The sequence below is a fragment of the Diorhabda carinulata genome, chromosome 1 (assembly GCF_026250575.1).
Source record: "Diorhabda carinulata isolate Delta chromosome 1, icDioCari1.1, whole genome shotgun sequence".
Lineage (NCBI taxonomy): Eukaryota > Metazoa > Arthropoda > Insecta > Coleoptera > Chrysomelidae > Diorhabda > Diorhabda carinulata.
Window position 1 is genome coordinate 20,295,274 of NC_079460.1, and position 24,507 is coordinate 20,319,780.

Genomic DNA, 24,507 nt, shown 5'->3' on the forward strand with positions numbered 1-24,507 from the left:
TACTGATAATTACGCATGCGTAAACTATCTGCGCGCTAGGTGCCACATTTGCACACAGCGCATTCAAATGAACATTTCTCAAACTTTATTGACGAGTTTCAAGCGAAATGAGTTGCTAAATGAGATGAAACCTGGATCCACCACTACACTCCTGAAATGAAAAAAACAGTCAAGACATTGGATTATAAAGGGAAAACTTTCTTCGTCAGAGATAAAGGCGGTTTCAAGGACCGGAAAAGTGATGGCGACCGTTTTTTTTTGCGATAGTCATGGGATTGAGTTCATCGTCTGTCTTCAAAATGAAAAATAATAATAGGAGATTGTTAAACATCATTGGTTGATAAGGTTAGGTTAGGTTTTACCTATTACCAAAAGCGACTGTATTGGAAGAAAAATGGATTGCTTTTCCTTCAGGATAAGGCACTTTCTTACACTTCGGTGATCACTATGACTATAGTTCACAAATTGCACTTCTAATTGGTCGACCACCCACTGTATTTACCAGATCTAGCTTCCAGCAACTTTTTTCTGTTCCCCAGCATTAAAGTAAAGTAACAGAACCAGCTTCTTCTGACAATGATATACCATAAAGTCGCACTTTGAAATTAAATACAGTCAAGTACATTAAATTTTATCACTGATGAGTTGTTATTCACTGGTTTGCACCATTTAATATTTTATTATTATTAAGTTCAACTGACTTTATAAAACTTGTTTTGACATAAGCGTTCAGTTAATGTCTTCTTCAAACACTTACTGCACGTGTAACATGCCGTTAGGCTTGTTACCTTTTTTTCAAACATTTTGAATATTACTTTGTTCACGTATTGTGGTATAGTAGTCACTTCGGATTTAATTATTCTAACATTCAAGTTTTTTAAGAAATTAATTTGTTATGGACTTTCTTCTGCAATCGAGAAATGCAATAAAACCTCGAAATTGCATCGAATCTTCTTCTACCTATCTACACTTCGAATCAAAGTAAATTTCAGTAAATTTGTGATGGCGCCTAATTTAATATTAATTGTTCACCCCATCTGAGTATCAGTTATTTATATGTTCAACTGAGGCCGAATATCAGTTCCTGAGGAAGAGTCTCCTGCCGGGGTATATAAGATTATGAAATTGGCGACGAACTTGGGGCTGTAGAACTGCGGGAAAAACAGATGGAAATTACGGAAGAAGAAACAAATAGAAAGAACAGATTTGATCAAAAGGATCTTATGCTTTATATTTTTCAAAATATAACCAAACAGGAATCTGCTCTATTCTATCCGTTCTGTTCCCCAAATAAATAGAAAATATGAATTTATATGGAAACTATCATACAGAATTTGCTTAAAATAAAAGAAAATCCATACTGATAATTGAAATTTTTGTGAGTACAATGATAAAAAAACAAGGAAAAACTTACCAGCGAATATAAAGAATAAAATCCCCACAAATTTTACTAAAATTTACTTTAGATAGGTAGAGGAAGAGTTCGATTCAGTTTAGAGGTTTTATTAAATTTCTAAAATAACAAATTAATTTCTTCAAAAGCTCGAATCAATAAATCCGAAGTGACTACTGTGCCATAGGACTGTTGATAAAATATCGATATATCCAAATATCGATATTATTATTTCGAAATATATTATGGGATCGACATGAAGAAATGCTCTTGAAAAATATGGCCAATGCCAATGAAGTTTCTGGCAGAAGTTTTGGTACAATGCCTGCTGAATTAAAGCAGTATTTAGATCAGTCAAATATTTCAAAGTCATCAAACGCCCTGAAATTTTGGATTGATAGTAGGCATTTTACTCCCATCCTATCAGAAATAGCACTCAAATATTTACTTTCTTCTGCTACATCTGTAGCATCTGAACGAGTTGCTTCTACAATCAATCTTTTAGTGCCTAACAATCGTAGTAGCCAAACAACTGAACATATAAAACAAAGAGTATTTTTAAAAACTCTTACTGAAAAATATTGGTATGCATAATTGTCTTATTTATATTTGAAATATAATTACTAAGAACTATAACCTAATACATAATTTAATTTGTTTAATAAATCTACTGGACTATAAATTGTGTAATCATTTTTGAGCTGACTTTTTTTTTAAATAAAACCGATATATGGAAATATCGATATTTTTTTTTCAATATATCTAACTCCGATAATGATATATTTAAAAATATCGACATATCAAAAATCCGATATTTTAAAAAATATCAACAGTCCTACTGTGCCATGATACGTGAGCAAAGGAATAATCAAAATATTTGAAGAAAAAAAAAGCCGAATGGCATGCTACTTTCTACTAAAGAATTACTTTCAGTGTTTAAATGTTAAAAATTAAAAGCTAAAATTACTCTACGGTTTCTGTTTTATAAAAAATTAAAATATGGAAGCAAAGAAAAAAAATTGTAAGAAGTAGTAACTCCTTTCAAAATCATATAGCACTACACCACTGATATAGAATCTGTAAAGTAAGAAAAAAAACCAATAACGATTAGTCAACAATCAAAGTTTATGCTTATTTATGAGTCATATTTGGATACTATTAGAATATCGGCCCAAATATAAAAAACCAATAAGCAATTATTAATGTTACCGGTTATTATTATTTAATGACAGAAAAGGTTATAGAAAATTTACTATCGACATAGTGAGTGTGTTTATTATTATGCAATGAAATATATTTTCGTCAAGAATCAGTCACGATAAAAATGAATTCGAAACATAATCGATTTCAAACTGTTGAGAATAAACAGTCCGTTGTTTAGTTAGTACAGAAGAAAAGCTATAGATTTACGAGGATGGTCCCATCATCAGAAAATACAAAAATTTAAAAAAAAATATATTTATTTTTCAACGTAATCTCCTCTATACTTTTCCCAGCGAAGTTCAATAAGATCGATTCTCTCTTTATAATAAGAATTATCAAGCTCGTTAAAAAAGCCATTAACTGCCAATATCACCATTATTGGAAAATATTTGATCACTGTGCCATTTTTTTAAGTTTGGGAGAAAATAATCCGAGGGGGCTAAACCTGGCAAATAGGGTACATGAGGTAGCAATTCAAACTTTAATTAATTAATTTTGGCAATTGCAATATCGGATGTGTGAGCTTGTGCATTGTCTTGATGAAACAACATTTTCTTTTCAGCTAATGCGGCAGTTTTTGGTTGCTTTCTTCACTCAAATGTGCAAAAATTTCGAATTATATTCGCTGTTGATAGCTTTTCCTTTTTAAAGATAGTCACTGAAAATTATTCCTCACGCATCCCAAAAAAATCGACGCCATGAGCTTGCATGCAGCTAGAACGGTCCTTGCCTTATTTGGAGCCATCAGTTCCCTCTTGGATGAACTGATGGACCCACGTTTCATCCATGGCTCAAAAATTCGGCTTTATTTGCCAATCACTCGATAGAAGCATCTTCACGACGCTGTTTTTGTTGTATTATGAGCAAACGCTTAACCTATCTTGCGCACAGCTTTCTCATGTCCAAATTTTCAGTTAATATGCGATGTGCCAAACTTTTTGAAATGTCTACTATATCTGCTAGCTCGCATACTTCCAGTCGACGATCATCCAGTTAAACTCTGCTACCCAACAGTTCAGCTTTTATATTGGTTGGGCTAAATTCCTTTTAAATAAAAGTATTGTATCACATAACGATAACCAAAGTTTTCCATGTGTACAAATTCACTGAAAACATTCACTGTTAATCACCGCGAAACTAAACAATATGTCATCATGCAAATTGAAGCATATGCTGTATAGATTATATATTTTTTAATACAGTGGTATATTTCAAGCACCATCTCTAGGTCAGGCTTGGTACTTCTGGGATTATCCTTGTATGTACACAGATTCGTTGTAGTTTGGAGTGACTGTTTGGAAGGCTATTGCTTACGGAGTTTCTCCAAGAAACTAGCGATAATGTTTTACCGTGGCGTTCCCTGTCGCCATATTTAAATCTCATTAAATATATGTGGGAGAATACTATCCAATTCATGCCATTCTCCACAGATTCTGGCGCAGTAAATCTACGAAGTCAAAGTTGCTTGGAACGAGGTACTAGAAGTAGACATCGACCACCTACTTTTGTCGACGTCTAGATGTGTTTAGAATAGTATTTATACAATTATCAGTCTTGATTAAAAAAAGGGCTCTCAATGTTTAACTCATTAGAGATTTCCGTGGAGTCTTAACATTTATGTCAATCATATTGGAATATGCTAGGTCATATGTTTGATGTATGTATAATGAAAAAAATATTTTATATGATAAACTTAACTAAGCTCTTAATCAAGTTCTCTGTTAGTCCTTAATTTTTCTAAATTCGCATTAAACTTACAAAAAATTCGGAGTGTCTAGCAGATTGGTAAAAACGTATAATCAGTATGCCTAATTATATTATTTATTTCAGGAGGACCTTTTAATTCATGGAGATAGTGTGTATGATATAATTGATAAGCAAGATCACCAAGCAATCCAATGTGAATTGGGACGGCCAGTAAATACAGGATCCAACAATAATCCTAGTGATGAAATTCGGCTGTTTTTATGTAGAATGAATGTTTCTAGGAATGCTAGGCGACAAATGAGATTTGGAGACCAAAAGGTAAGTATGAGAAAAATCACTTATCCCCGATGATACTAGCTGCTAGTAATCAATATTCGATAACAATCGACTGACGAATTCAGATGATTCTATTTACTTTCACAAAAATTATTCAGCTCTTATTTTCGAGATTAAGAGATCGAAAATAACAATTTTTACTAATCATGATTTCATGATATCATTTTCTTTCGAAGGCTATGCAGATTCCCTTTAGAGCAACACAATTTGTTACAATTTTTATTGTTGTTGAAATCCAAATATTACCTCACTATTAATAACTGCCTGAAGAGTAAAAGCAAAATATAGATGTGGGTGTGCTTTTATTAACACACAAAAATTATTGCCTAACATAATTAATTTAATTCACAGCAGTACCAATGTCTCGTGCCGCTTGTCTTCGCGATAAACAAGATTTTACATTAAATTGATCAGCAATAAAGGAACTTTCGCCTTACTCCGTATGGTATAAATAACCGATGGACCTTGTGTATAAGCGGCTGATCCGGATCTGCCTTTCACTCTGCAGTATTGTAATTTTGGCCCACCTAGTACAACCAGTAGTGTTCCCACCCACACCTCAGAATAGTTACCTTAGACGATATCTTTCAGAATTGTTGGCAGTGGTGTTACATATTTTGTAACAAAAACAAAACTAATACTTTCGTTAACCAACATATCCAATGAAAAAGCACTAGAAGTGAAATATTCAATTGACGTAACAGTTTTCGTGATTATAATAATTTAGTTGTGAATAAATAATTTGTATCGTTTGTGGAATTAAATCTATTTTAATAATTTTTTCACGTGTTTTTTGTCCAAAAATCTAATCAAATTATTTCAAAATCATTTTTGTTATAAGGTTAATATAAATAAATCTTTTTTTATTCTAATGAACAAAAATGTAGCATTTCTTTGTTCATATTAGAGAACTACAAGGGCTGATCCCGTTGCTTCAGCCCAGGTCCATTTATGAGTCAAACATGGTCGGAATTCGAGAGAGTCACATCTCAGTATCAAAATGGATTCTGTCATTTACCGTTATTAAATATATGTGTCGGTTTCGAGTTACCGAACCAGGCGTTCTACAGAACAGAACATTTTAGGCGAAAGAACCGCAGCTGTTAAACTACTACTACTCGCCTGGAATTCCAGGCGTTCTGCAAAACGCTTGGCTTTCTCAGGCGAGTTACCGAACGGCTTGTCGAGTATTGTGGTTACGCAGCTCGCCTGGAATGTCAGGCGTTTTGCAGAACGCCGGAAATGACAAGCAATATGATTAATGATGATGAGTGAGGAATAATAAAAACTATTAGGATTTATGTGTAAAATTATCTATTCAATTACATTTGTCGCGGTTTTGTCGTTGTTATATACAAAAAATTTATAAAAATCACGCCATAACAACTATTTGTCGAGTTAATTGTATAATACTATTTATTTTTGCAAGGCCCCGATTGGTGATAGCGACTGTTGCATTTGGCATTTGCTTTTAGGCAAGAGCAAACTTTTGTAGAACACCTAGGTTAGGTTAGATTAGGTTAGATGGCGTGACAGACGATTTCATAGCACGACTGATACGTTGTCGCATATACGAGAAGCAAAATTCACCGGCAGTTTGTCTTATTATTTACTTCTGGCAAACAGAGAGAACTGGAAAAATCGACGCATCGAATTTTCGAGTTTACGTATGAAATCAAGTGAAATTACGTGTTACGTGTGAAATGCCGCATGATAAGATAGAGTAATAAATTTTTTGTCAATAACTGCGACTAGATTTTAGTATTCCTCAACAAAAAAATTAGGTACACGGGTTGAACCTCGTTGGAATTTTAAAAATTCTCGACGTTTCGACTCTATTATCATGAGAAGGGTGAGCATAGGGTGGTTATTCGTTCATTGGTAAGAAGTGATTTCAATCCACACAACAAATCACCCCTTTTCTTGGTTGATTCCAAGGCTACAATCTGCCTAGTAAGCCTTGTTGTCTGACTAACTCTTTCTAACCTTCTTGTATGTATAACTCGGCACTTGCTTATGAACTGCGAAGTTACCGTGTCCTGGAGTGTCCTCTAGTGGGTTCACCTATGATCATGGAAAAATATTTTTTTGTTTTCTGTTTTATTGTGTTTTTATATTTTTTATAAATGTTATACTAATTTAGCCTAATGATCTTGTTGTCTCCCGTTTTACTTTACCTGTTGTTCAATGAGTATCTGCATATTCTGCAGTGTACTCAATACCTCAGGCGTTACTTGTTCTGCCGAAGCTGGCGTTTTATTAGCAGCTAGTACGTAGCTGCCTTCTGGTTGAATGATGGTCGTGTAATCCTATGTAGTTCACCAAGTGCTCACCTCTGCAGTTTTTGTGCAGATTCTCTGTTCTGCTGAGGTTGTATTCCGCCACCCTGTACGCTCCCGCGCATCTTACGCAGTGCTCGTTCATGTTGCACGTGCTTTGTCCGTTGTGGTACCTGTAGCATTGTACAGGTCCTTCGTGATTTTTCAACTGTTCAACCACATTTATCTTTGTGTGGCACATTTATCTGCGGGCTCTATTACTACCCTAAATATCGGTAGTTGCCATACTTTTTTGGGTTTTAGTCATTTTCCCTCAGCTCCTTGCTTTATCTTAGTTTAGTAAATACGTATACCACTCGATCTCTTTATACTCGCTAAGGAGCATTTTCATTTTGTTGAAATCCTGTTTTGTTGCTGTGGTTATTTTCCCTGTGTGTGGAGTGGATACCCATTTTGCGCTAGGCATCGATTTTCCTCAGCACTAGCTACTTCCGTATTGCTGTCCACTTGAGTGGGGAATTCGTACATGCAGATACCGAAATATATGTAATCAGCGCCTGTTTAAATGCCTCTTCTAACAGTATTGCACTCCGCGTTGATGCTAGAAATCGGTAGTTGATTGTCGATTACTGATATTAAACTGATGGGATGGGAAAGGAGCAAATTTTCAATGGATAGTAAGGATACTTACTAGCAGTCTACTACCAGAAGACAAATTGTTGTTTTATTTTATTTCCAGCTGTAAGAAATGGATATTTAAAAAAGTCAATCTGAAAGACGGCTTGTACTTTTCATCCTCATTCAGTACATACATAAATAAGTGAACCAAGCTATATTTAATGATCAATGATGATAATAAACTTCGTTGTACTCGCTTTTAATAGACATATCTATATGTATTCATAATTTTGTCAAATATATCGCTTATATCACAATTATAACTGAAGCAATAAACCATTCGAGCTACACTATCATTAATTTTTCATCTGCAGACATATATAGAAATATATTTTATGGAACAATTAATGCTTGTTTATAATTAACGGTATTGCCATTTTGTACTTATATAATAAATATCGGCGACATTAACAGTTGATCATAATGTGTAAATGACACCGTTTGTATCTTGATTAAACTGCCTCGGAATTAATACGAATGTTTTCAACACATATTTGCATCTACGTGTTGCGTTGGAAATTGCTTACATCGGCATATTGTTGATAATGTATCAAAAATTCATTATTCAATTATTTTATCCTACTATTTCAACTAGACAACACTTTTATTTTTGGATACGTTTGTTTGCTTTATCAATTAAACATTGAGTTTATATTGGAAATTTTTATTAGGAAACAACAAAAAATGATCATCTCTTATTTATGAGCAAAATTGAAGAACTACTGAACCACTTATTCAGTAAAAATTTTGTAATGAAGTAATATGTGGTCTACAATTCGTATATGTCTACTAGGGTTGATTTTTTCCGAATCTCGCCCTTTCAAATGTTTCCATTTGATATAAAAGAATTCTTACAAAACATGAGCTCTATACTGAATACACTGTTTACACCACCACCATACCAACACTCACAATTACACTGTCTGACGCGCGTTTCGATGACCAAGTTATCGTCTTCAGAGACTGAAGACAGTTTACCTTCAGACAGTGTATCGTGAGTGTTGGTATAAAAGTAGTGTAAACAGTGTGTTCAGTATGAATATCACCAACGGTTCCAGAAATTCTAGCTTAGATGAGCTCTATAGCTCAGCTCTAAGGGGTCGCTTTTTATTTAAGTTAGGTAGATCATTATGAAGATCAATGAACAATTTTGTTCTATCCTAAATTACTATAAATGTCTGTATTCTAAGTCTTACTCAGTAGAAGCCCCTTCAATTATTATAGCTACAATTATTATTATTTACACTAACACTAATATGTAACATTCCTCACTTTGCCCTGCTTTTACACTAAGTACTTAGATGATTAACTCAGAGGGCTTCGTCCTCTTCAGTCTCCTCTCTAAGCTGGTGTTGTCGAGAAGCAGGATTACCTCGATATTCATGACTGTTTTCAAATTTAGTGGATACCTACCTTACAGTGTCTATCTACAGTTCCCATGCAGATCGTTATTTCGAAAGTAACTATCTAAGAAAAGCACATTTTCTGCCAAAAATTAATTTTATTCATCAATGCAATTTCCTTTAAGAGCAATACAATCATTCCAACGCTTCTCTAACTTCTCGATGTCGTGCTTGTAGAAAGATTTTTCTTTTGCCTCAAAATAGGCTTCACGTTTCAGTAATTGCGTCTTCATGAGCTGAATTTCTTACCGACGAGCATTTTTTGAGATCAGGGAATAACCAGTAGTCACTAGTGGCCAGATATGGACTATACGGTAGATAAAGAAGCAATTCGAAGTGTAATTAGTACAATTTAACTATAGTTGCCATCGACTTGTGAATCGGTGCATTGTCTTGAGAAACAGTGATTTTTTCTTCGAAGTATGAAGTCGTTTATTCTTGATTTTTGCATTAAAACTATCCAACAACTCTATGTAGTAATCGCTATTGATTATGTCTTCCTTTTGGAGGTATTACATGAACAATATTTCATGTGCATCCCAAAATACTAAAGCCATGTTCTTCCCAGCTGACTGTTGTGCCTTTGGACGCTTCGGACGTGGTTTACGGGCTGCAGTCCACTGAGATGATGATCTTTTTGATTCCAGAGTGAAGTTCTGGATCCATGTTTCATCCACTGCCACATATCGACGCAAAAAATCTTATTAAGTGTAAACATAACCGAACACTTCTCTAAATCATCAACAACGTTATTGTTTTTGATCGACCGTGAATAAACGCGGCACCCACTTTGAAAAAATCTTTCTCGTGATCAAATGTTCATAAATAATTGTAAACACACTGCCTTCTGGTATCTTTACGGCCTCAACTATCTTACGCAATTTCAATTTACGATTAAATATAACTAATTTGTGGACTTTTTGATGTTTTCGGAAGTAACCACCTCAAGTGGAAGACCAGAACGTTCACCAGCATCGATAACCAATAACAAATGTTTTGAATCCATTGTTTTAAATATAATAAAAGTAGCTTTACAGAAATGGCCGTCACTTTTTTCTGACTAATCAAAATGTCATGAAATTTTAAACATAATCTTTGGAAAGCTGGTACTTCATAAACGTTATATGAATTTGCCAATGGCAGCGCCATCTGTGTGTCAGTCACACGAGTTATTGAGTCATGGTATAAATTTGGAGTGAGCTAAGTCTGTTGAATTTAGTGATTGGGAATTTTTTTATTTCTTGTAGTATTGCATATAATTCTGCAGTATATGAAAAAGTTTGAAATTAAATTTTAATAATGTATTTGTGTTGCTCCTACAATTGGGAAGAGTCAGTGAATATCATATACCTGGTGGTTTCGGTAGTTTTTCATTTATTTAACAAAAAAAGACTGTTACTTGAAGTTTCCATTTTTTTCATCATATTAAGGTTGGTATTTGTTTAGTATAGCAATCATCTGAAGTACAGCAACTCATGATAACTTATACATTCTATAATATAATTAAACCAAATCATTTCCTTTCAGTCTCATAGGTTAGCAGCTATATATATATATATATATATATATATATATATATATATATATATATATATATATAAATTTCCGTTGTATTCAATGCGCATCGATACAAATAATCACAGGTAAACATTGTTTCTTATTACTATTTATCAATTACTTTCAACAATTACATAATACAATATTTCATTTTCAACTGAACTACGAACATGACTAGACACAGTTTTACAATAGACTTTAATATAGCTGTTGTTATTTATAAGAAGAAGCCACCACATACGGTTGTTTCTACGAAAGTTAGTGCATACATTAAAGCTTTTGACACGCAGTACTACCTGGAAGATCCAATGTATTTAGGCGACAATGTGCGACGAGCACTATCTCTATAAGATGGTTATAAACATAAATTTAAATAAATCAGTTGACTATGTTAGGATATAGCATTAATTAATACGACCAAAACATTTGGCTGGAATTCCAACATTGAACCATAGCTACATATTTAAATCAATCCATACAACAATTTTTACTGTTTTCGCTACCCTGTATATATCTCCAGTGAAATGGACTAAAAGATCATGAAATTAAGGAAGCAAATCTTACTCCATACAATAATGACAACAATAATAACTTTTGTTTCGGCTCAAAATATACTTTTGTTTCACTGATAAAAGTCTCTAGGGGTCTGATGTAGGACAGAAGTAATTCGAAGTTCAATTCATTTAGTTTGACCACCGTTTCCATCGACTTGTTAGGCGATGTATTGTCTTGGTGAAAGAGAATTTTTTTCTTCCGCATATGGGTCCGTTCCTTCGAAATTTTCTCATTCAAATAGCCGTGTGAACACGGTTCTGAAACATCAGTTATCCTTCCTTCTTTATGAGAAACCGCGGCAGTTATTTAGAGAATAGCATTTATGCCCAAATTTTTCTACTATCTCTCTCAATTTTATCACCAGACTTGCAAGAATGCAAGAACTATGGATGCATTACACTATCAAACTATAGTGACTAAAAATCAAAATATCATACACACTACACACTATTAAACAACAGACAGATATGGCAATTACACGAAAAAGAGAAGAAAAAGAGAAGAAGAGGCTGGAATAAATGAAAGTGTTAAATAAGGGGACTGACTGTCAGCTATGCTGTCAAAACTGGCTCTTGAATTCCTTCTATGAAAAATAAAAGTAAGAAAATCTTGAAGTCATATAATCAGCAGAAAATAGGAAAATCATAAAAAAAATGAAGAAGAAGGGCTTCAAATAGTATTACGAAGAAATGCGAAGAAAACTGAGATAATGAGATTTGAAAAAAGAGGGCAAAATCGAAAAATGAAAATGGGAAACAAAAAATTCGGGGAGTATACAAAATTAAATTCGTGGGCGTGATAATAAGCAATAGAAGACAAAGATTGAAGATACATAAATGGCAAGAAACCAGCAAAATAAGGACTAAACAAAATTAACAATAATAAGACTCCTATCAATGTATCTTCAGGAACCATCACAATAACGAAAATAGAAGAAGAGATGTTATGGATAAACGAACTTAAAATAATAAGAACAATTCTGGGTCCAGGAAACGGCGAAGAACGAATAAAAAAATATTAGAAAAAGTAAGTGAATGGGGAAGATGTAGATGTAGATGTCTTTGGTCAATGGGCAAGTTGGGATTTTATCTAATATCCCAGGATGATAGGCAGTTAGCTGATAACGCGGCACGCATGCCTTTTCTCCCGGAGTATTAGCTAAATGCCGGACAATAGATTATTCGTCGAAAAATGACCAAGCGTTTGTCTACTCTCCTGAGACGTTAGCTAAAATTCGGATAATAGACTATTATATTTACGGAATGATATAAAAAAAATAGGATAAAAAAGTCTTATTTATTTATTTTTTCATGTCAATCAATCATTAATTGCAGCACGTGGAGGCTTGGTGACATTGTGATTTACATTTTATTTTATTTTTAAAAGAATAACATCGATTTGTTCCACATTGTTTACTAGAAATATCAGAAAAGGCTACAATGGCAACCGATGGGAAGAATTTTTGAAAAGCCATACTGAAATTTTTAGTGGAATCAGAAGAGGATTTACAAGAGGAAAGGAGAAAACAAATGTTAAATCTATCAAATTACATTAACGTATAAAAATAGGCCTGTATATTAATTGCATATAAATCATTATTTAAAATGGAGCTAAATAACAATAAAACGCGATAGTGTTGAAACAGAAAATTCAATTAAAATTATACAATGCATGACTAAGTAGAGATATTGTTCTCTAAAAATCAACCGTTACTCAATATATTTCTAAATCTCTGTATTAAATATAACATGTTTCAAAGTTTGAAATACGCACTAATTGCAGCTTTGGCCCTCGTTTATTATTTCTTCAATAACAAATTTCAGATCTTTGTTTAGATTATATTTTCAAATCTATCGGGTTTGTTGTTGATGTAGATATTAATTAAATTAACAATTTCATCTCATAGCTAGCAACACATTTTGGATTATCACAATTTTAAATCTACGTTATCACAGACCAGTGATCATATCAAAATCAGAATAATATTTCGATTATATTTATAAAACTCATGTTTTTACTACTAAAATACGTGTTTTTCTTTACAATAATCAATTTCTTATTTAAACGTTCATATATACGAATTTGCATTCTTTTATATGCAATGTACAATTTCGAATTAGGAAACTAGTACAGTAATTTAGTACGAGTTAGTACTTATTTTGGCTTCGTTCGAATTTGATTGAGCTATTTCACACGATTTATTCCTAGAATTCTGTTAATACCGGGAAAAGAAAATAATAATTACATTTTAAATATCATTGAATGAATTCATCCCTTGATCTTACCATAAATGATGATGATTTCATTTTTGCTTTGTATATATATAATATATAAGTTGCACTTGCAGTGGTAACCTTAAGGCCGCTTGACATGATGCAAGACAACGTGAAATGCATTGCAAGAAGCACTATTTATTGATCAAAAACATGCGCAGAAGTTCAGCTGATTGTTCCATGCAATTTCTTACATTTGCAACTTGGTTTGATGTCATTTTATTGCGTGCAATTTGCAATTCCAGGGAGAAATCTAGTTACTTTTGGCTCTGACTTTCGTACAATGAAATTTGAGGTTAGGATTTTGATTAATAGTCTTTTTTGACTATCAGAGTCCAAAAGCAAAGTAGTAGAAGTTATAATTATTGCCACTTTCTTCTCGTTTATTTTACCTAGTTTTGTTATTTTCATCTTTAAACCGCACACAAATATTAAATAAAATGCAATATTCATCTATGCAATATATTGACCTTGCAATAAATTGCATGCAATTATTTGCACGTTATCTTGCATCATGTCAAGCGGCCTTTAGCTTTACTAAAAATTATTCTTTTAGTATTTGAAATAATATTTTACCTATCTCAATAATATTTGTTTTGAAAAGATATCCTTCGGAACATGATTATATTAGAAAGTATACCTTCTAAATATAAGACATTGCAGGTATTATATCAAATAACTAATACTGAATATTTATTATCATACTTAGGGGAGTTGTGGAATGTGTACATCAAGATTGATGATCTAAAACACTGAATAAAGGTATATTGATTGTCTGTTAAGATAAGCTTATTTAATATGTTTAATTATAGCTGCAGATTATTAAATAGCAAATAACCAGATGTTAGAACATCTCAAATAAAAAATATATTTAAAAACTGTTTATTAAACTGAGATGTTTATTAACTTTGATATCCGGGTTCATAACAATAAATCTAGTTAAATTGAAATATACAGTACATTTAGATTGGTTTAAATCGAAGTAGATTCTACCACAATCGAGTAAGATTGTGAGTGAGATGTTTTGATTTTTCAACAATGGGCTATTCTGTCAATTTTTGATAATACAAACTATTACCAATAGAAATATAACAGGATACTGTTTTTGTTTTTTTTTTTATTTTGAAGAAAAATATTAATAACGGGTGTCTGGTGGCAGAATTTGAATTTAGAATTTCTTCGATACCATTGAGAAATGGAGCGGGGAGGGGGCAGCGTTGGTATCGTCATTCGTGCGGATTATTTAGTCGCGATGTCGCAGTAGACGGGTGAACAACGTGTGTTTGCAATCGAAGCATATTTCAAAGGAAATGACTCATCTGCAATTGCTCGTCGAAGATTCGACGGTTACGTGACGCCCCAAGTGAAGATTTGATTCGATCATGGATGCGAAGGAACAACCCACGACCGGGACGTCAAGAACAATGAAAACATTGAACTCGTCGCAGGAAGTTTGCGCGATAATTCGCGTCAGTCCGTTCGCAAGAAAGCGGCTGCTTTGGGGCTTCCAAAAAATAGTGCACGAAATGTTGAAGAAGAATCTCAAATTTCATCCTTTCAAAATTCAAGTTGTGCAAGCGCTTAAGCCTAATGATCACAATATGCGTAAAAATTTATGTGAGACAACGATTTCGCACGGTGAACACTATCTTTTGAGTGATGAAGCCTATTTTCAATTGTAATGGAAGTGTAAACAAGCAAAATTGTGTTATTGATTCCCCAAAAGACAAAACCTCCGCTCAAAACATCAACAGCCACTTCACAATCCCAAAGTGACGGTTTGGTGTGCGTTGTCAATTGGACCCTATTTTTTTGAAAATTGTTAAGAGCAGACGGTGTTGCTTATAGGCGATCGCTTAACGATTATTTCTTTCCAACATTGAGAGAACATCCTGCCTTCATTTCACAGACATGGTTTCAGCAAGATGGCGCCACGCCACACACTGCTACGGATACCATGGCGCTGCTTCGTTATTTCTTCCCTAGCAAATTAATAAGCCGTTTCGGTGACATCCCTTGACCATCCACGTCCCCGGGTCTTACCCCCATGGACTTTTATCTATGGGGGTATCTCAAAAGTAAAGTGTACGAAAGAAGCCTGGCGACAATCTTTGGCAAGAAATATCGGAGCCTGGTTCCAAGAATGTGTCCGACGTAACGGCAAACATTTGGACTATGTAATTTTAAAAAAATAAAACCCGCATTTGTCTACCTTATATTGATTAAAACTAGAAATTCACACGTTCTGTAGTTTTTTTGTTATATAGATTTTTTAGAAAAGATTTTTTACAAATTTTGAAAAGCTCTTAACTTTCAAATATTTGTAAAGCATGAAATTTATGTTGAAAATAGATTCTACTCTTGAAAATCTTTTCAGGTAGTCTTTATTGTTATCTGAATTTAAATTATTGACAGACAGAAATTTATATAAAATTAATGTATAGATGTTAGTTAGAAAAACTCAGAAATAGAAAAATATAGTAAATGATTTTAAAACTAAATAAATCAAAGTCTGTCCTCCAAGTAATTTTGGTTCACATTATCCCACTAAGTCATTAACACCTCTTACAGTAGTTGAAAGATAGCTGATATCTAAGTCTCACCTTTCTTCTAATATTGGTTAAGTCCAAGCTGCGTACAGGTTAGTCCCAAAACTAAAATATTCACCTCTTGAAGGTACTGGTATACTTGGCGACATGAGGACGTGCGTTATCCTGCATTAACACAAAGTCGTTGCCTATAAAAGGGACATAGGAAATAACATGTGGATCCAAAATCTCTGTAATTTACCTAAGAGCAGTTAATCGTCATTTATCCAATAGTAGCCCTTAAAGATATTCTACCCCATAACTACTCTTGTTGAACTGTGTTGCTGTTTCAAGTTTGGTTCATAAAACTTGCAGTCACCAAAATCAGTACAGTACTACCATGCCCTTAAGGCCCATGACTCATTTTTCTTTTCTCATGGCTCTTCAACTGATTTTACAATTCTTTTGCACTCCAATTCGGCTCTACATCGCTAATATCCTTCAAAACTACATCCAACCATATTTTGTGGTCTCCCCCTCTTCCTTGTACCTCCTTTCCCTTCTCTTTTTACAAATCTTTTTCCCAACCATCTTGTTCTTTGAGCTTCTATGTCTCTTGTTATTCATGAGCATTCTTACAAATCCTTTAGTTCTTTTTCTCCATAGTCTTTCACTTGTTTTTATTCCCCCAAAAATTTTCCTCTTTTTCCATCTAACCAGTTTTGTTTCTTCGGCATTTTTTTGAACCAATGTTTTTATTTCACTAACATATGTAACTGGTGGTCGTATTATTGTTCGGTGTATTCTAATTTTGACTGCTCTTACTTAATTATTCCATGGCCATACTCCCTTTGGCTATTCTTCTTATTTCTGCCCGCTCTTCATTTTGATTTGACATTGTTACTCATAAGTATTCGAATCCACAAACTTTTTTTACCTTATATTTTTTGTTTTTTCCGCTTTCATCTTTTTTTTACCAATTTCATTTGGTATTAGCACCATATACTATGTTTTTTCTAGGTTTATTCTTAATCCATAATTTTTTGCAGCCTCTTCGACTTTACAGAATGTTATTTCCATTTCTTTTTTCACACTCCTCTGTAGTCAATATTAATTTATAAATGTCCAATAAAACACAAACTGTGTACTCTTAATCTGTGGTAAACAAAAACAGTTAATAAGATGAATAAAATAACTCTTGTGTCATTTTTCGTATTCTTGTTAGTTTGTGGTAGTGTACAATAATAAAATTCCACTGATTTTGTAAGCAATGTTGTGTATAAATAAAAAAAACTGCAAATATATATATATATAAACGCCTTTAATAATAAACACTCCTTACAAATTGATGACACTATACACATAAACGACCCTATTCAAACGATTAAACCCATACACACCATTTCGAAGTGACTACTGACCCATTTCCACAACCATTTATTGTTTAGTTTATGGTTAGCGCTGATAAATGGTACTGGGTGGTCTATTTATACATTCCTCGAGAATACACCGTTGAACAAGATCTTTTAGAATGAGATGAAACTGGAACGGCCATTAGTTGTAGTAACTTAACATCATCTACGTTTGGTTCGGTTTAGACCGTGGGATCTACTACAAGTTAATGAAATGTAAAAGTAAAACATTGTGAGGTTATAGGTATTCAAATTAATTATAAAATGAAGATAGTAACGTTTATATTCCGTGTAGTACTTATAAGAAAATGTCAACCAAATATAGCAAGCCGACGTCAGATTGCACGAATTATTAAAGTATACGAGGCTTACATTTTTCAACGAATAAATTGAAGAGAATTTACTCATATTGTATGAAACAAGTTTGCTTGTCCTATACATCACACTTGGATGTTCATGCGAGTTTTACTTACTTATACTTACATGAATATTTATTACCGAATGGTAGTATACATACATATAAATTCACACCAAATAATTAGAATATGGAAAACAAACAGATGAATTCCAATTAATTGAGGAGATAATAAAAAAATAATTATATATGCTACAATTAAAAAGTCTAAATAAAAAACCTCGCAATTTCAAGCCACCATTTTGTTTGAAACTAATCGAACTCCGTATTAATTTACTTGCACTGTTTTTCTTCAGTTATTTTTCCGAAATTTTATATCTGGTCACTATTTCAATCCTAAAAACAGGTCAAGTCTTCATTCACTTTTTTATCGTTAAGTTTTTTGTGTTTACTGTAAAATTTGATGCTAAGGAGCTACGAGATTTGCGACTTAGACCGACTATATATAGAGTGTAGTCATAAAGTGAGGTAACTTACTAATTTCAATTTATGCTAGGCTTACAAAAAAATATGTTGAATATAAGTTCAATTTTACGAATAACCATACGCATAAGTCGATTAGAAATATACGGGGTGCATCGTTCCTTCAAAATAACCTATTTGAAATAAACCCTGTATAAATTTTTAGTTTTCCATAGAATATTGAATTGAAATTTTAGATGCAAAAACCACATAATTGTAGCTTGATTTATTATAAAAATATGGGAAAAAACAAATCACGAGAATTTCTTCTTCTTTTCTCCTTCTGTCTCTTCAGATATAGGAGAAAGAATCAGATTCCTATTGTACCCAATGTCGTCTATCTTCTTTATTTGGCCTCTCCTGCTTCTGTCACTTTTCTTTATAAATCTGATCTTATTTTAAGAATATTTTCACACCAATTTAGCTTGTTTCTCTTTATTTTTCTTACAATTTATATTTGAACAGGAATAAATAACCATAATCTTATTTTTTTCTTAAAGTTTAACGTGTCTCGACAGCGTTGGTAATTGGCACAAAAAAACAATCAAAAGATCATAAGTTACATAAAGAGGTTTTTCAATGTTTGCACTTCTTCATTCTTTAATGCTGTATACGTTTTTCATTATATAAAAATTAGTTTAATCGAAACCATTCTTCGAAATTTACACTGTATAGTTTTTCGCTGAGATTATTTTCACTATCTGCGACACTATGGTTAAACATTAGCGTTGTTGGCATTCCAATGAGAGAATAATTTCCATAACCTTGTCGCCAGTGCGGATTCTGCATTCCCTATTGCTTATGCCTATTCGATTCCCGGTCTATTGCTGTTTATTATCCAGCCAGTAGGCGTCATAACATACACTACTAGTGGTACTACCACGATTGCGCCTCCACTTACTTTACATATCACGTATGTCATGATATACCGGGTGGTAACATTCAAGATTAAGAGTTGGAGAACCAACAGATACTTAAAACATATTAACTATGCGTGAAGAGAACAAAATACTGATAAGAGTGAATAGGGAATTATCAGAACGGAGATTTAAATGAAGTTGACTTTATTTGTGAAATATTGGACTGGTACGCACGCGCACGTGGCGTCATCAATAGAGTGTTTTCAATAAATCGCCATCTTTTAATAAAGGAAGGCATTAATTTTATTAAAAGTGGCTCTATAGTTCTTTTTTTTCTTTACTCAATGGCTAGTTCTATATATAACTCCTGCGTTTTCAGAAATGGTGACAAAAGAATATTGGATGCAATACATAATCAAACTCCCGGTGCTTGCTTATACATGATATCCCACGACGAGTTAAACAATCTAAATATGGCAAAATACTTTTTAACTAAAATATTTTCAAAGATGACCGACTGTAATAAAACACCCTCGTGCAAAAATTTATGTCTGCAACAGTCAAATTTTTTCCAAAAAAATTAATATCTCAAAAAGTATAACAAAAGTATACTTAAATTTTACATAGATTTCAGGTAGAACCGGAAGTTGGCCATCTTTGAAAATATTTTAGTTAAAAATATCGTATCCGAAAACCTAAACGTAGAATTTTCATGATTTTACTATAAGTATTTTGCCATATACAGATAGTTTTAACTCGTCGTGGACATACTGTATATTTTTTCATTTATTATTTGCACACGGTGTCCGAATTCAAAAGATTTTGTTTTCCCTACGAGGACAATATTGTGTTTTTAAAAAAAATCGTGTCTAATCACCCTATGGTTAACCCCCATAAAAAAGGGAGAATTTCGGGTTACAAATGATGAGGATACCAATACCTCCAGCACTATATTAGTTCGTACCCATAATGTAGAACAAAAACGGAGTCGTTGCAATGAAACAAAACATTTATTTCTTAGCTATCTTATGAAGAAACATATCCTAACTAAGTAAATAGAAGAAAAACATAAATTTTAGGTTTAAAATTCCATAAATTGTGATATCTTTCGAAACAATTACCCATATGTATGCGGTTTACCGAGGCAAGTATCACAATATTACGAAGTTTCGCTTCTTTGTCTTTTTTCCTGTCAATCTCTTTTCTTGCCTTTTCGCAATATCTGCAGTCATTTGTCCAGTCTTGTTTCATGTGTGGAAGGTCTTGATCTATCTTCGCGGAACTCACCTAAGAGTTCATCAATTAATCTCTTGACGAACTTCAAATGGAACAGTGGTTTTTTGTACTTGCTTTTTTCACACACGTATATAAAATTTATGCATTCATGACAGAAATCTCCAATCCCAAATAGGAACATTTTCCTACACCACCCATTGAAGTCGTGTAGTTAACAACAATTTTTGACTTTTCCACATTTTGTTATTCACCTCCTAATACCAATTATGTTTTTGTAATGAATCCAGCGCTATCACTGGTGCCTAACAGAGTAACCACCCTTTTATCTGTCCAGGACTATATCATCGTTTCTCCCTTTTTATAAGTGATTGATTCATTTTTACTGGATTTTGGTTTCTTGATGTGATCAGGTATATCCTTACGAATGATTTTTATTGTATACAGTTTCTGAGTCAGCCAAAACTTCTATGCTTATGCCTCATTTTGTAGACTTATTCGGGTTTTAGGTTATAAAACTTATTTTATTTTTTAATTAAATATAAGAGTCAGACATAAAAACAAATATATTGGATTTATCAGCTTCCAAAACATATTCGTATAAAATTTCATTCCAGTGTTGCTAGTAGTTATGGAAAAATCGTGAAAAACGTGTGTACGAGTACGTTACAAAAATTTTTTTCTGAGCAAACCGTTTTCTATCTATCCTAGGACGAGATCACCTTTTTTGAAGCACCCTGTAGAAAGAAAAAAACGTCAGCTTTGACAATATCGTGATAATACAGTTGTTCGATAAAAATTGTTTGGTTTTGACCATATTTTCGTCCACACTGAAGATTTTATAAAATTGTTCTTTAGCCAAATGTTGAAATAATTCTTAGTAAAATTCACATTAGTAATACAAAGGAATTTCAGTCAATATAATTTGTTAACACTAGTCTTAGAACTTCTCCTCATAATTATTAAAAAAATCATTAGAGATGCGTTTCTTTATTATCATTTAAAAATTATTATTATTAGCAAAAAGAATGATTTGTTTTTATTAATGTTTCAGGTAGTATTAGTTCAAGGAAGGTATCTTTCCTTTCTACCACTATGTAGCCGCAACGAACCAGTATTTTTAGCTACGTGTACCCCAGTTGCAATGCCTGAAACCAGAGAGTGTGTCGTTCAGGGTGCCACCAACGTATTTACATCCATTCATTCCATGGACATGCGGTTTATCCATATCGATACCAAGTAAGTCATTTATCTATATATGTAAGCATATCGGCTGATCGGAGTTCCGTATTTCCTTTTTTCATCTATTGTTTTAAACCACCAGTGCCGTAGAAATTCTTCACTTAAAAATATTCATACATAAACTTTTTCTACAAGAAAAATATTTAGTTGAAATTACGATTATCTGCTGACGAGTAACTCTTAAAAAAATAAAGTAATAAGAAAATTGCGTTGCGTCAATAGTTTTGAAACAGGATTGATCACTAGTTGCAGACTACATATCGTGGGCTTACTTCAAAAAGCCGTTAAGACCAGTTATATTAAATTTTCAACTAAAAATACAATTAATTTTGAATGTTCTGAAAAAACCATTTAATTCCATAAAATTGTTTAATGCTGTGATCATAGCATACCGTATCCTTTAAGTCCAAAAGGCAATATTTTTAAACACTGAAAATACTCTTAAGTATTTTTACCGGTTCTTACACATCCAATGATAAAATATTTTAAAGGATTTTGCTTGTGAATATCAAATTGCGGATATATGCAGCAATAGAACTTAATCTTTTTGGTATAATAACTGAACACTGTAAGGTATCTTACCAAGTTTTGACTGTATAAAATGTGGCTAGTAGCCACTACAAATTAAACAGCAAAAATCGTTTTAAGTCATTAAAGCGAAGTAAGAGCCAATCGCCTAAGAAACAAAAAGAGTTCTGCTGATAAAGTTTTCCAATTGCTATTTTCCAGATTCTAGAGATTTGACAGATTTATCCCAAAATATAATGAAGAATAGAAATAGAATACTGAAGGAGAAACAATCAATTGGTTAAAAGCGAAATGTTTTAGGTACGAAAAAAACAGGCCAGGAGTAATGCAATATAAGTACGAACATTCTGCAGATTTTAAAGACATTTATGTTTTTGGCGTCCAAAGGATTATCAAGAAATAAATCTCAAAAATACCTATAACGCAGAAGAAAAAAAAATAATTCATTGCGGATGTGCAAAAAAGGAGACATTCTTCTTTGCAATTTTACTGACTTTTTATTCTGCTAAAAACCTTTCCTGTCCATTTAATGCTTTGTTTTGTTATTTTTGTTTCTATATTATCATGTTTTTCTATTCATATTAATATGAACCATAGTAAAAGTATAACCATATTTCAAATTCCAAATAGAAAGTTTTTGAATTCATTTACCAGTTTTTCAGAGTGAATGGAAACTTTAAAACTCAATTATCTAAATGCTATAAATGTTGTAAATAACGGGTTATTGCAGTAAGCCCACGATATATGTTGTTTTGAACAAAAAAATTAGATAGTTCTAGTTTGTGAATTTCAACTATATAGGAATAAAAATGTATTTACTAAGAAAACTGTTAAGGAAACTAATCATTCAATTCTGAATAATTTCATTTTAATCGTCATCTCTGATGCGTAGACTTGTGAAAATGATATTTCAGACACCAATAGTAAGACATCATATTCGCATCTCAGAAACCCTCGTCGGTGTTGCAGGTTTTCTGCGGTTTCTTTGCTACCTAGCCGAAGAAAGGGAATAACGCAGCCGCAGCTGTACCCGCCCGTCCCCTTTTAAATTTAAAATAAACAAAAAATTTTTCAAAAAATCGTTTTCAGTTGCAAGCTCTCTTTTCGTTTTCTTCTCTCCGAAAATCCTAAATCTTCGCTTTTCCTCCTCCAGAACAATTAGCTAACACAACCCCACGCAACCAGCACAACCCCAGCCCTGCAGGGGAGTAATTCCCATATCAGGACCCCAACAAACCCTCCTCCTATAAAAATGTTCCTCATCCTACCAAATTCTATCAAACAAATCTCTATCTTTTTCTATCTCTTCCAGAAACCTTAGTAGTGCTCTTCTATGTACTCCACGTTCAACAAAACTAGTATTTGGATATATCATTCAACTCGAAATTTAATGTTTAAACCGTTTACGTTCACAAAAATAACAGTCCTCTAAATGATTTCGTGGCTCTCGTCAAATAGTTGAAGTTCCACATTTAAAGGCACTTCTTTTACCACTTTTCCTTAATATATGTGCTACTGTTACCAAATTTGATATAACTTTTCTACAATCTTCAAACACAAGTTTTTTATGCGTATTGAATTTTTTTGAAATTATTGTTGTTACATGGTGCAAAAATTGAGAATGTCAACCAGTTACTTTTCAATAGAGAAGACAAATGTTATTTCAAGAATTCCAAAACCAACCGGAAAAGTTTTCGAGTGTTTCAGGATGTAAATAATTATGTAAACTACCAAACAAAATAAAAAATTGTTCTTACTGGTATTGTTGAGTGGCAACTTTCTGCCTTTTTTGCCAAGCAATATCTCTGTTAGATAGTTTCCGTATTTCTTGACGCAGAAACACCTGTTTTTGATTCAAGACTTATCAATTTATCCTTACCATTATTGAAGTAATCGAATCACTCCAAATTCACTCACGAAAACACCCAAAACAAACGTGGGTTGCACGAAAAAATCAAATTTGTCGTTCAAATAATTCTGAGGTGGAGGTCGCCAGAGAAAGCACTTTTATTGAAAAACGGGCATTTGTTTGTTCGGAAGAATTTGCCAAACCACATTTTCATTCAAACTAACCATACTAAGACTTTTTTATCCTTATTTGTCATATTACAAAAAATATACCCTCAATCCAATTTTTTTCACAGTAACACCGAAATCTATTTTTCAAGGAAATTCATAATTCTGTTTTAGAAATTTCATTGTAACTGTAAATTTTCTCCTCTTTTCTTTGTTGTTTATTTGTGAGAGAATATGCAATCTTGCCAAACTATTTTTTGGTACTGAAGACCAAATTTTGTTCATTTTCAATATCCTATTTTGATTAAAAAAGCTCACAATAATTAGTTGAAATAATCACTATAATTTCAATGTTGAAATTAATATATTTTGAACAAATACATCTTTTGAGGCTTGATTTTGAGCCTTTTCCATTTGTCAGTTAATA

At 32.9% G+C, this 24,507-nt stretch overlaps 1 protein-coding gene across 1 annotated transcript in view; it reads left to right on the plus strand.

Moving 5' to 3' along the window:
• LOC130891582 (PAS domain-containing protein cky-1) overlaps positions 1 to 24,507 on the plus strand; it is a 225,044-nt gene that overhangs the window by 195,238 nt on the left and 5,299 nt on the right. The window contains exons 5-6 of the mRNA XM_057796413.1: positions 4,427 to 4,621; positions 21,349 to 21,533. Coding sequence (XP_057652396.1) covers positions 4,427 to 4,621; positions 21,349 to 21,533 — 380 coding nt within the window. The remainder of the gene's footprint in view (positions 1 to 4,426; positions 4,622 to 21,348; positions 21,534 to 24,507) is intronic.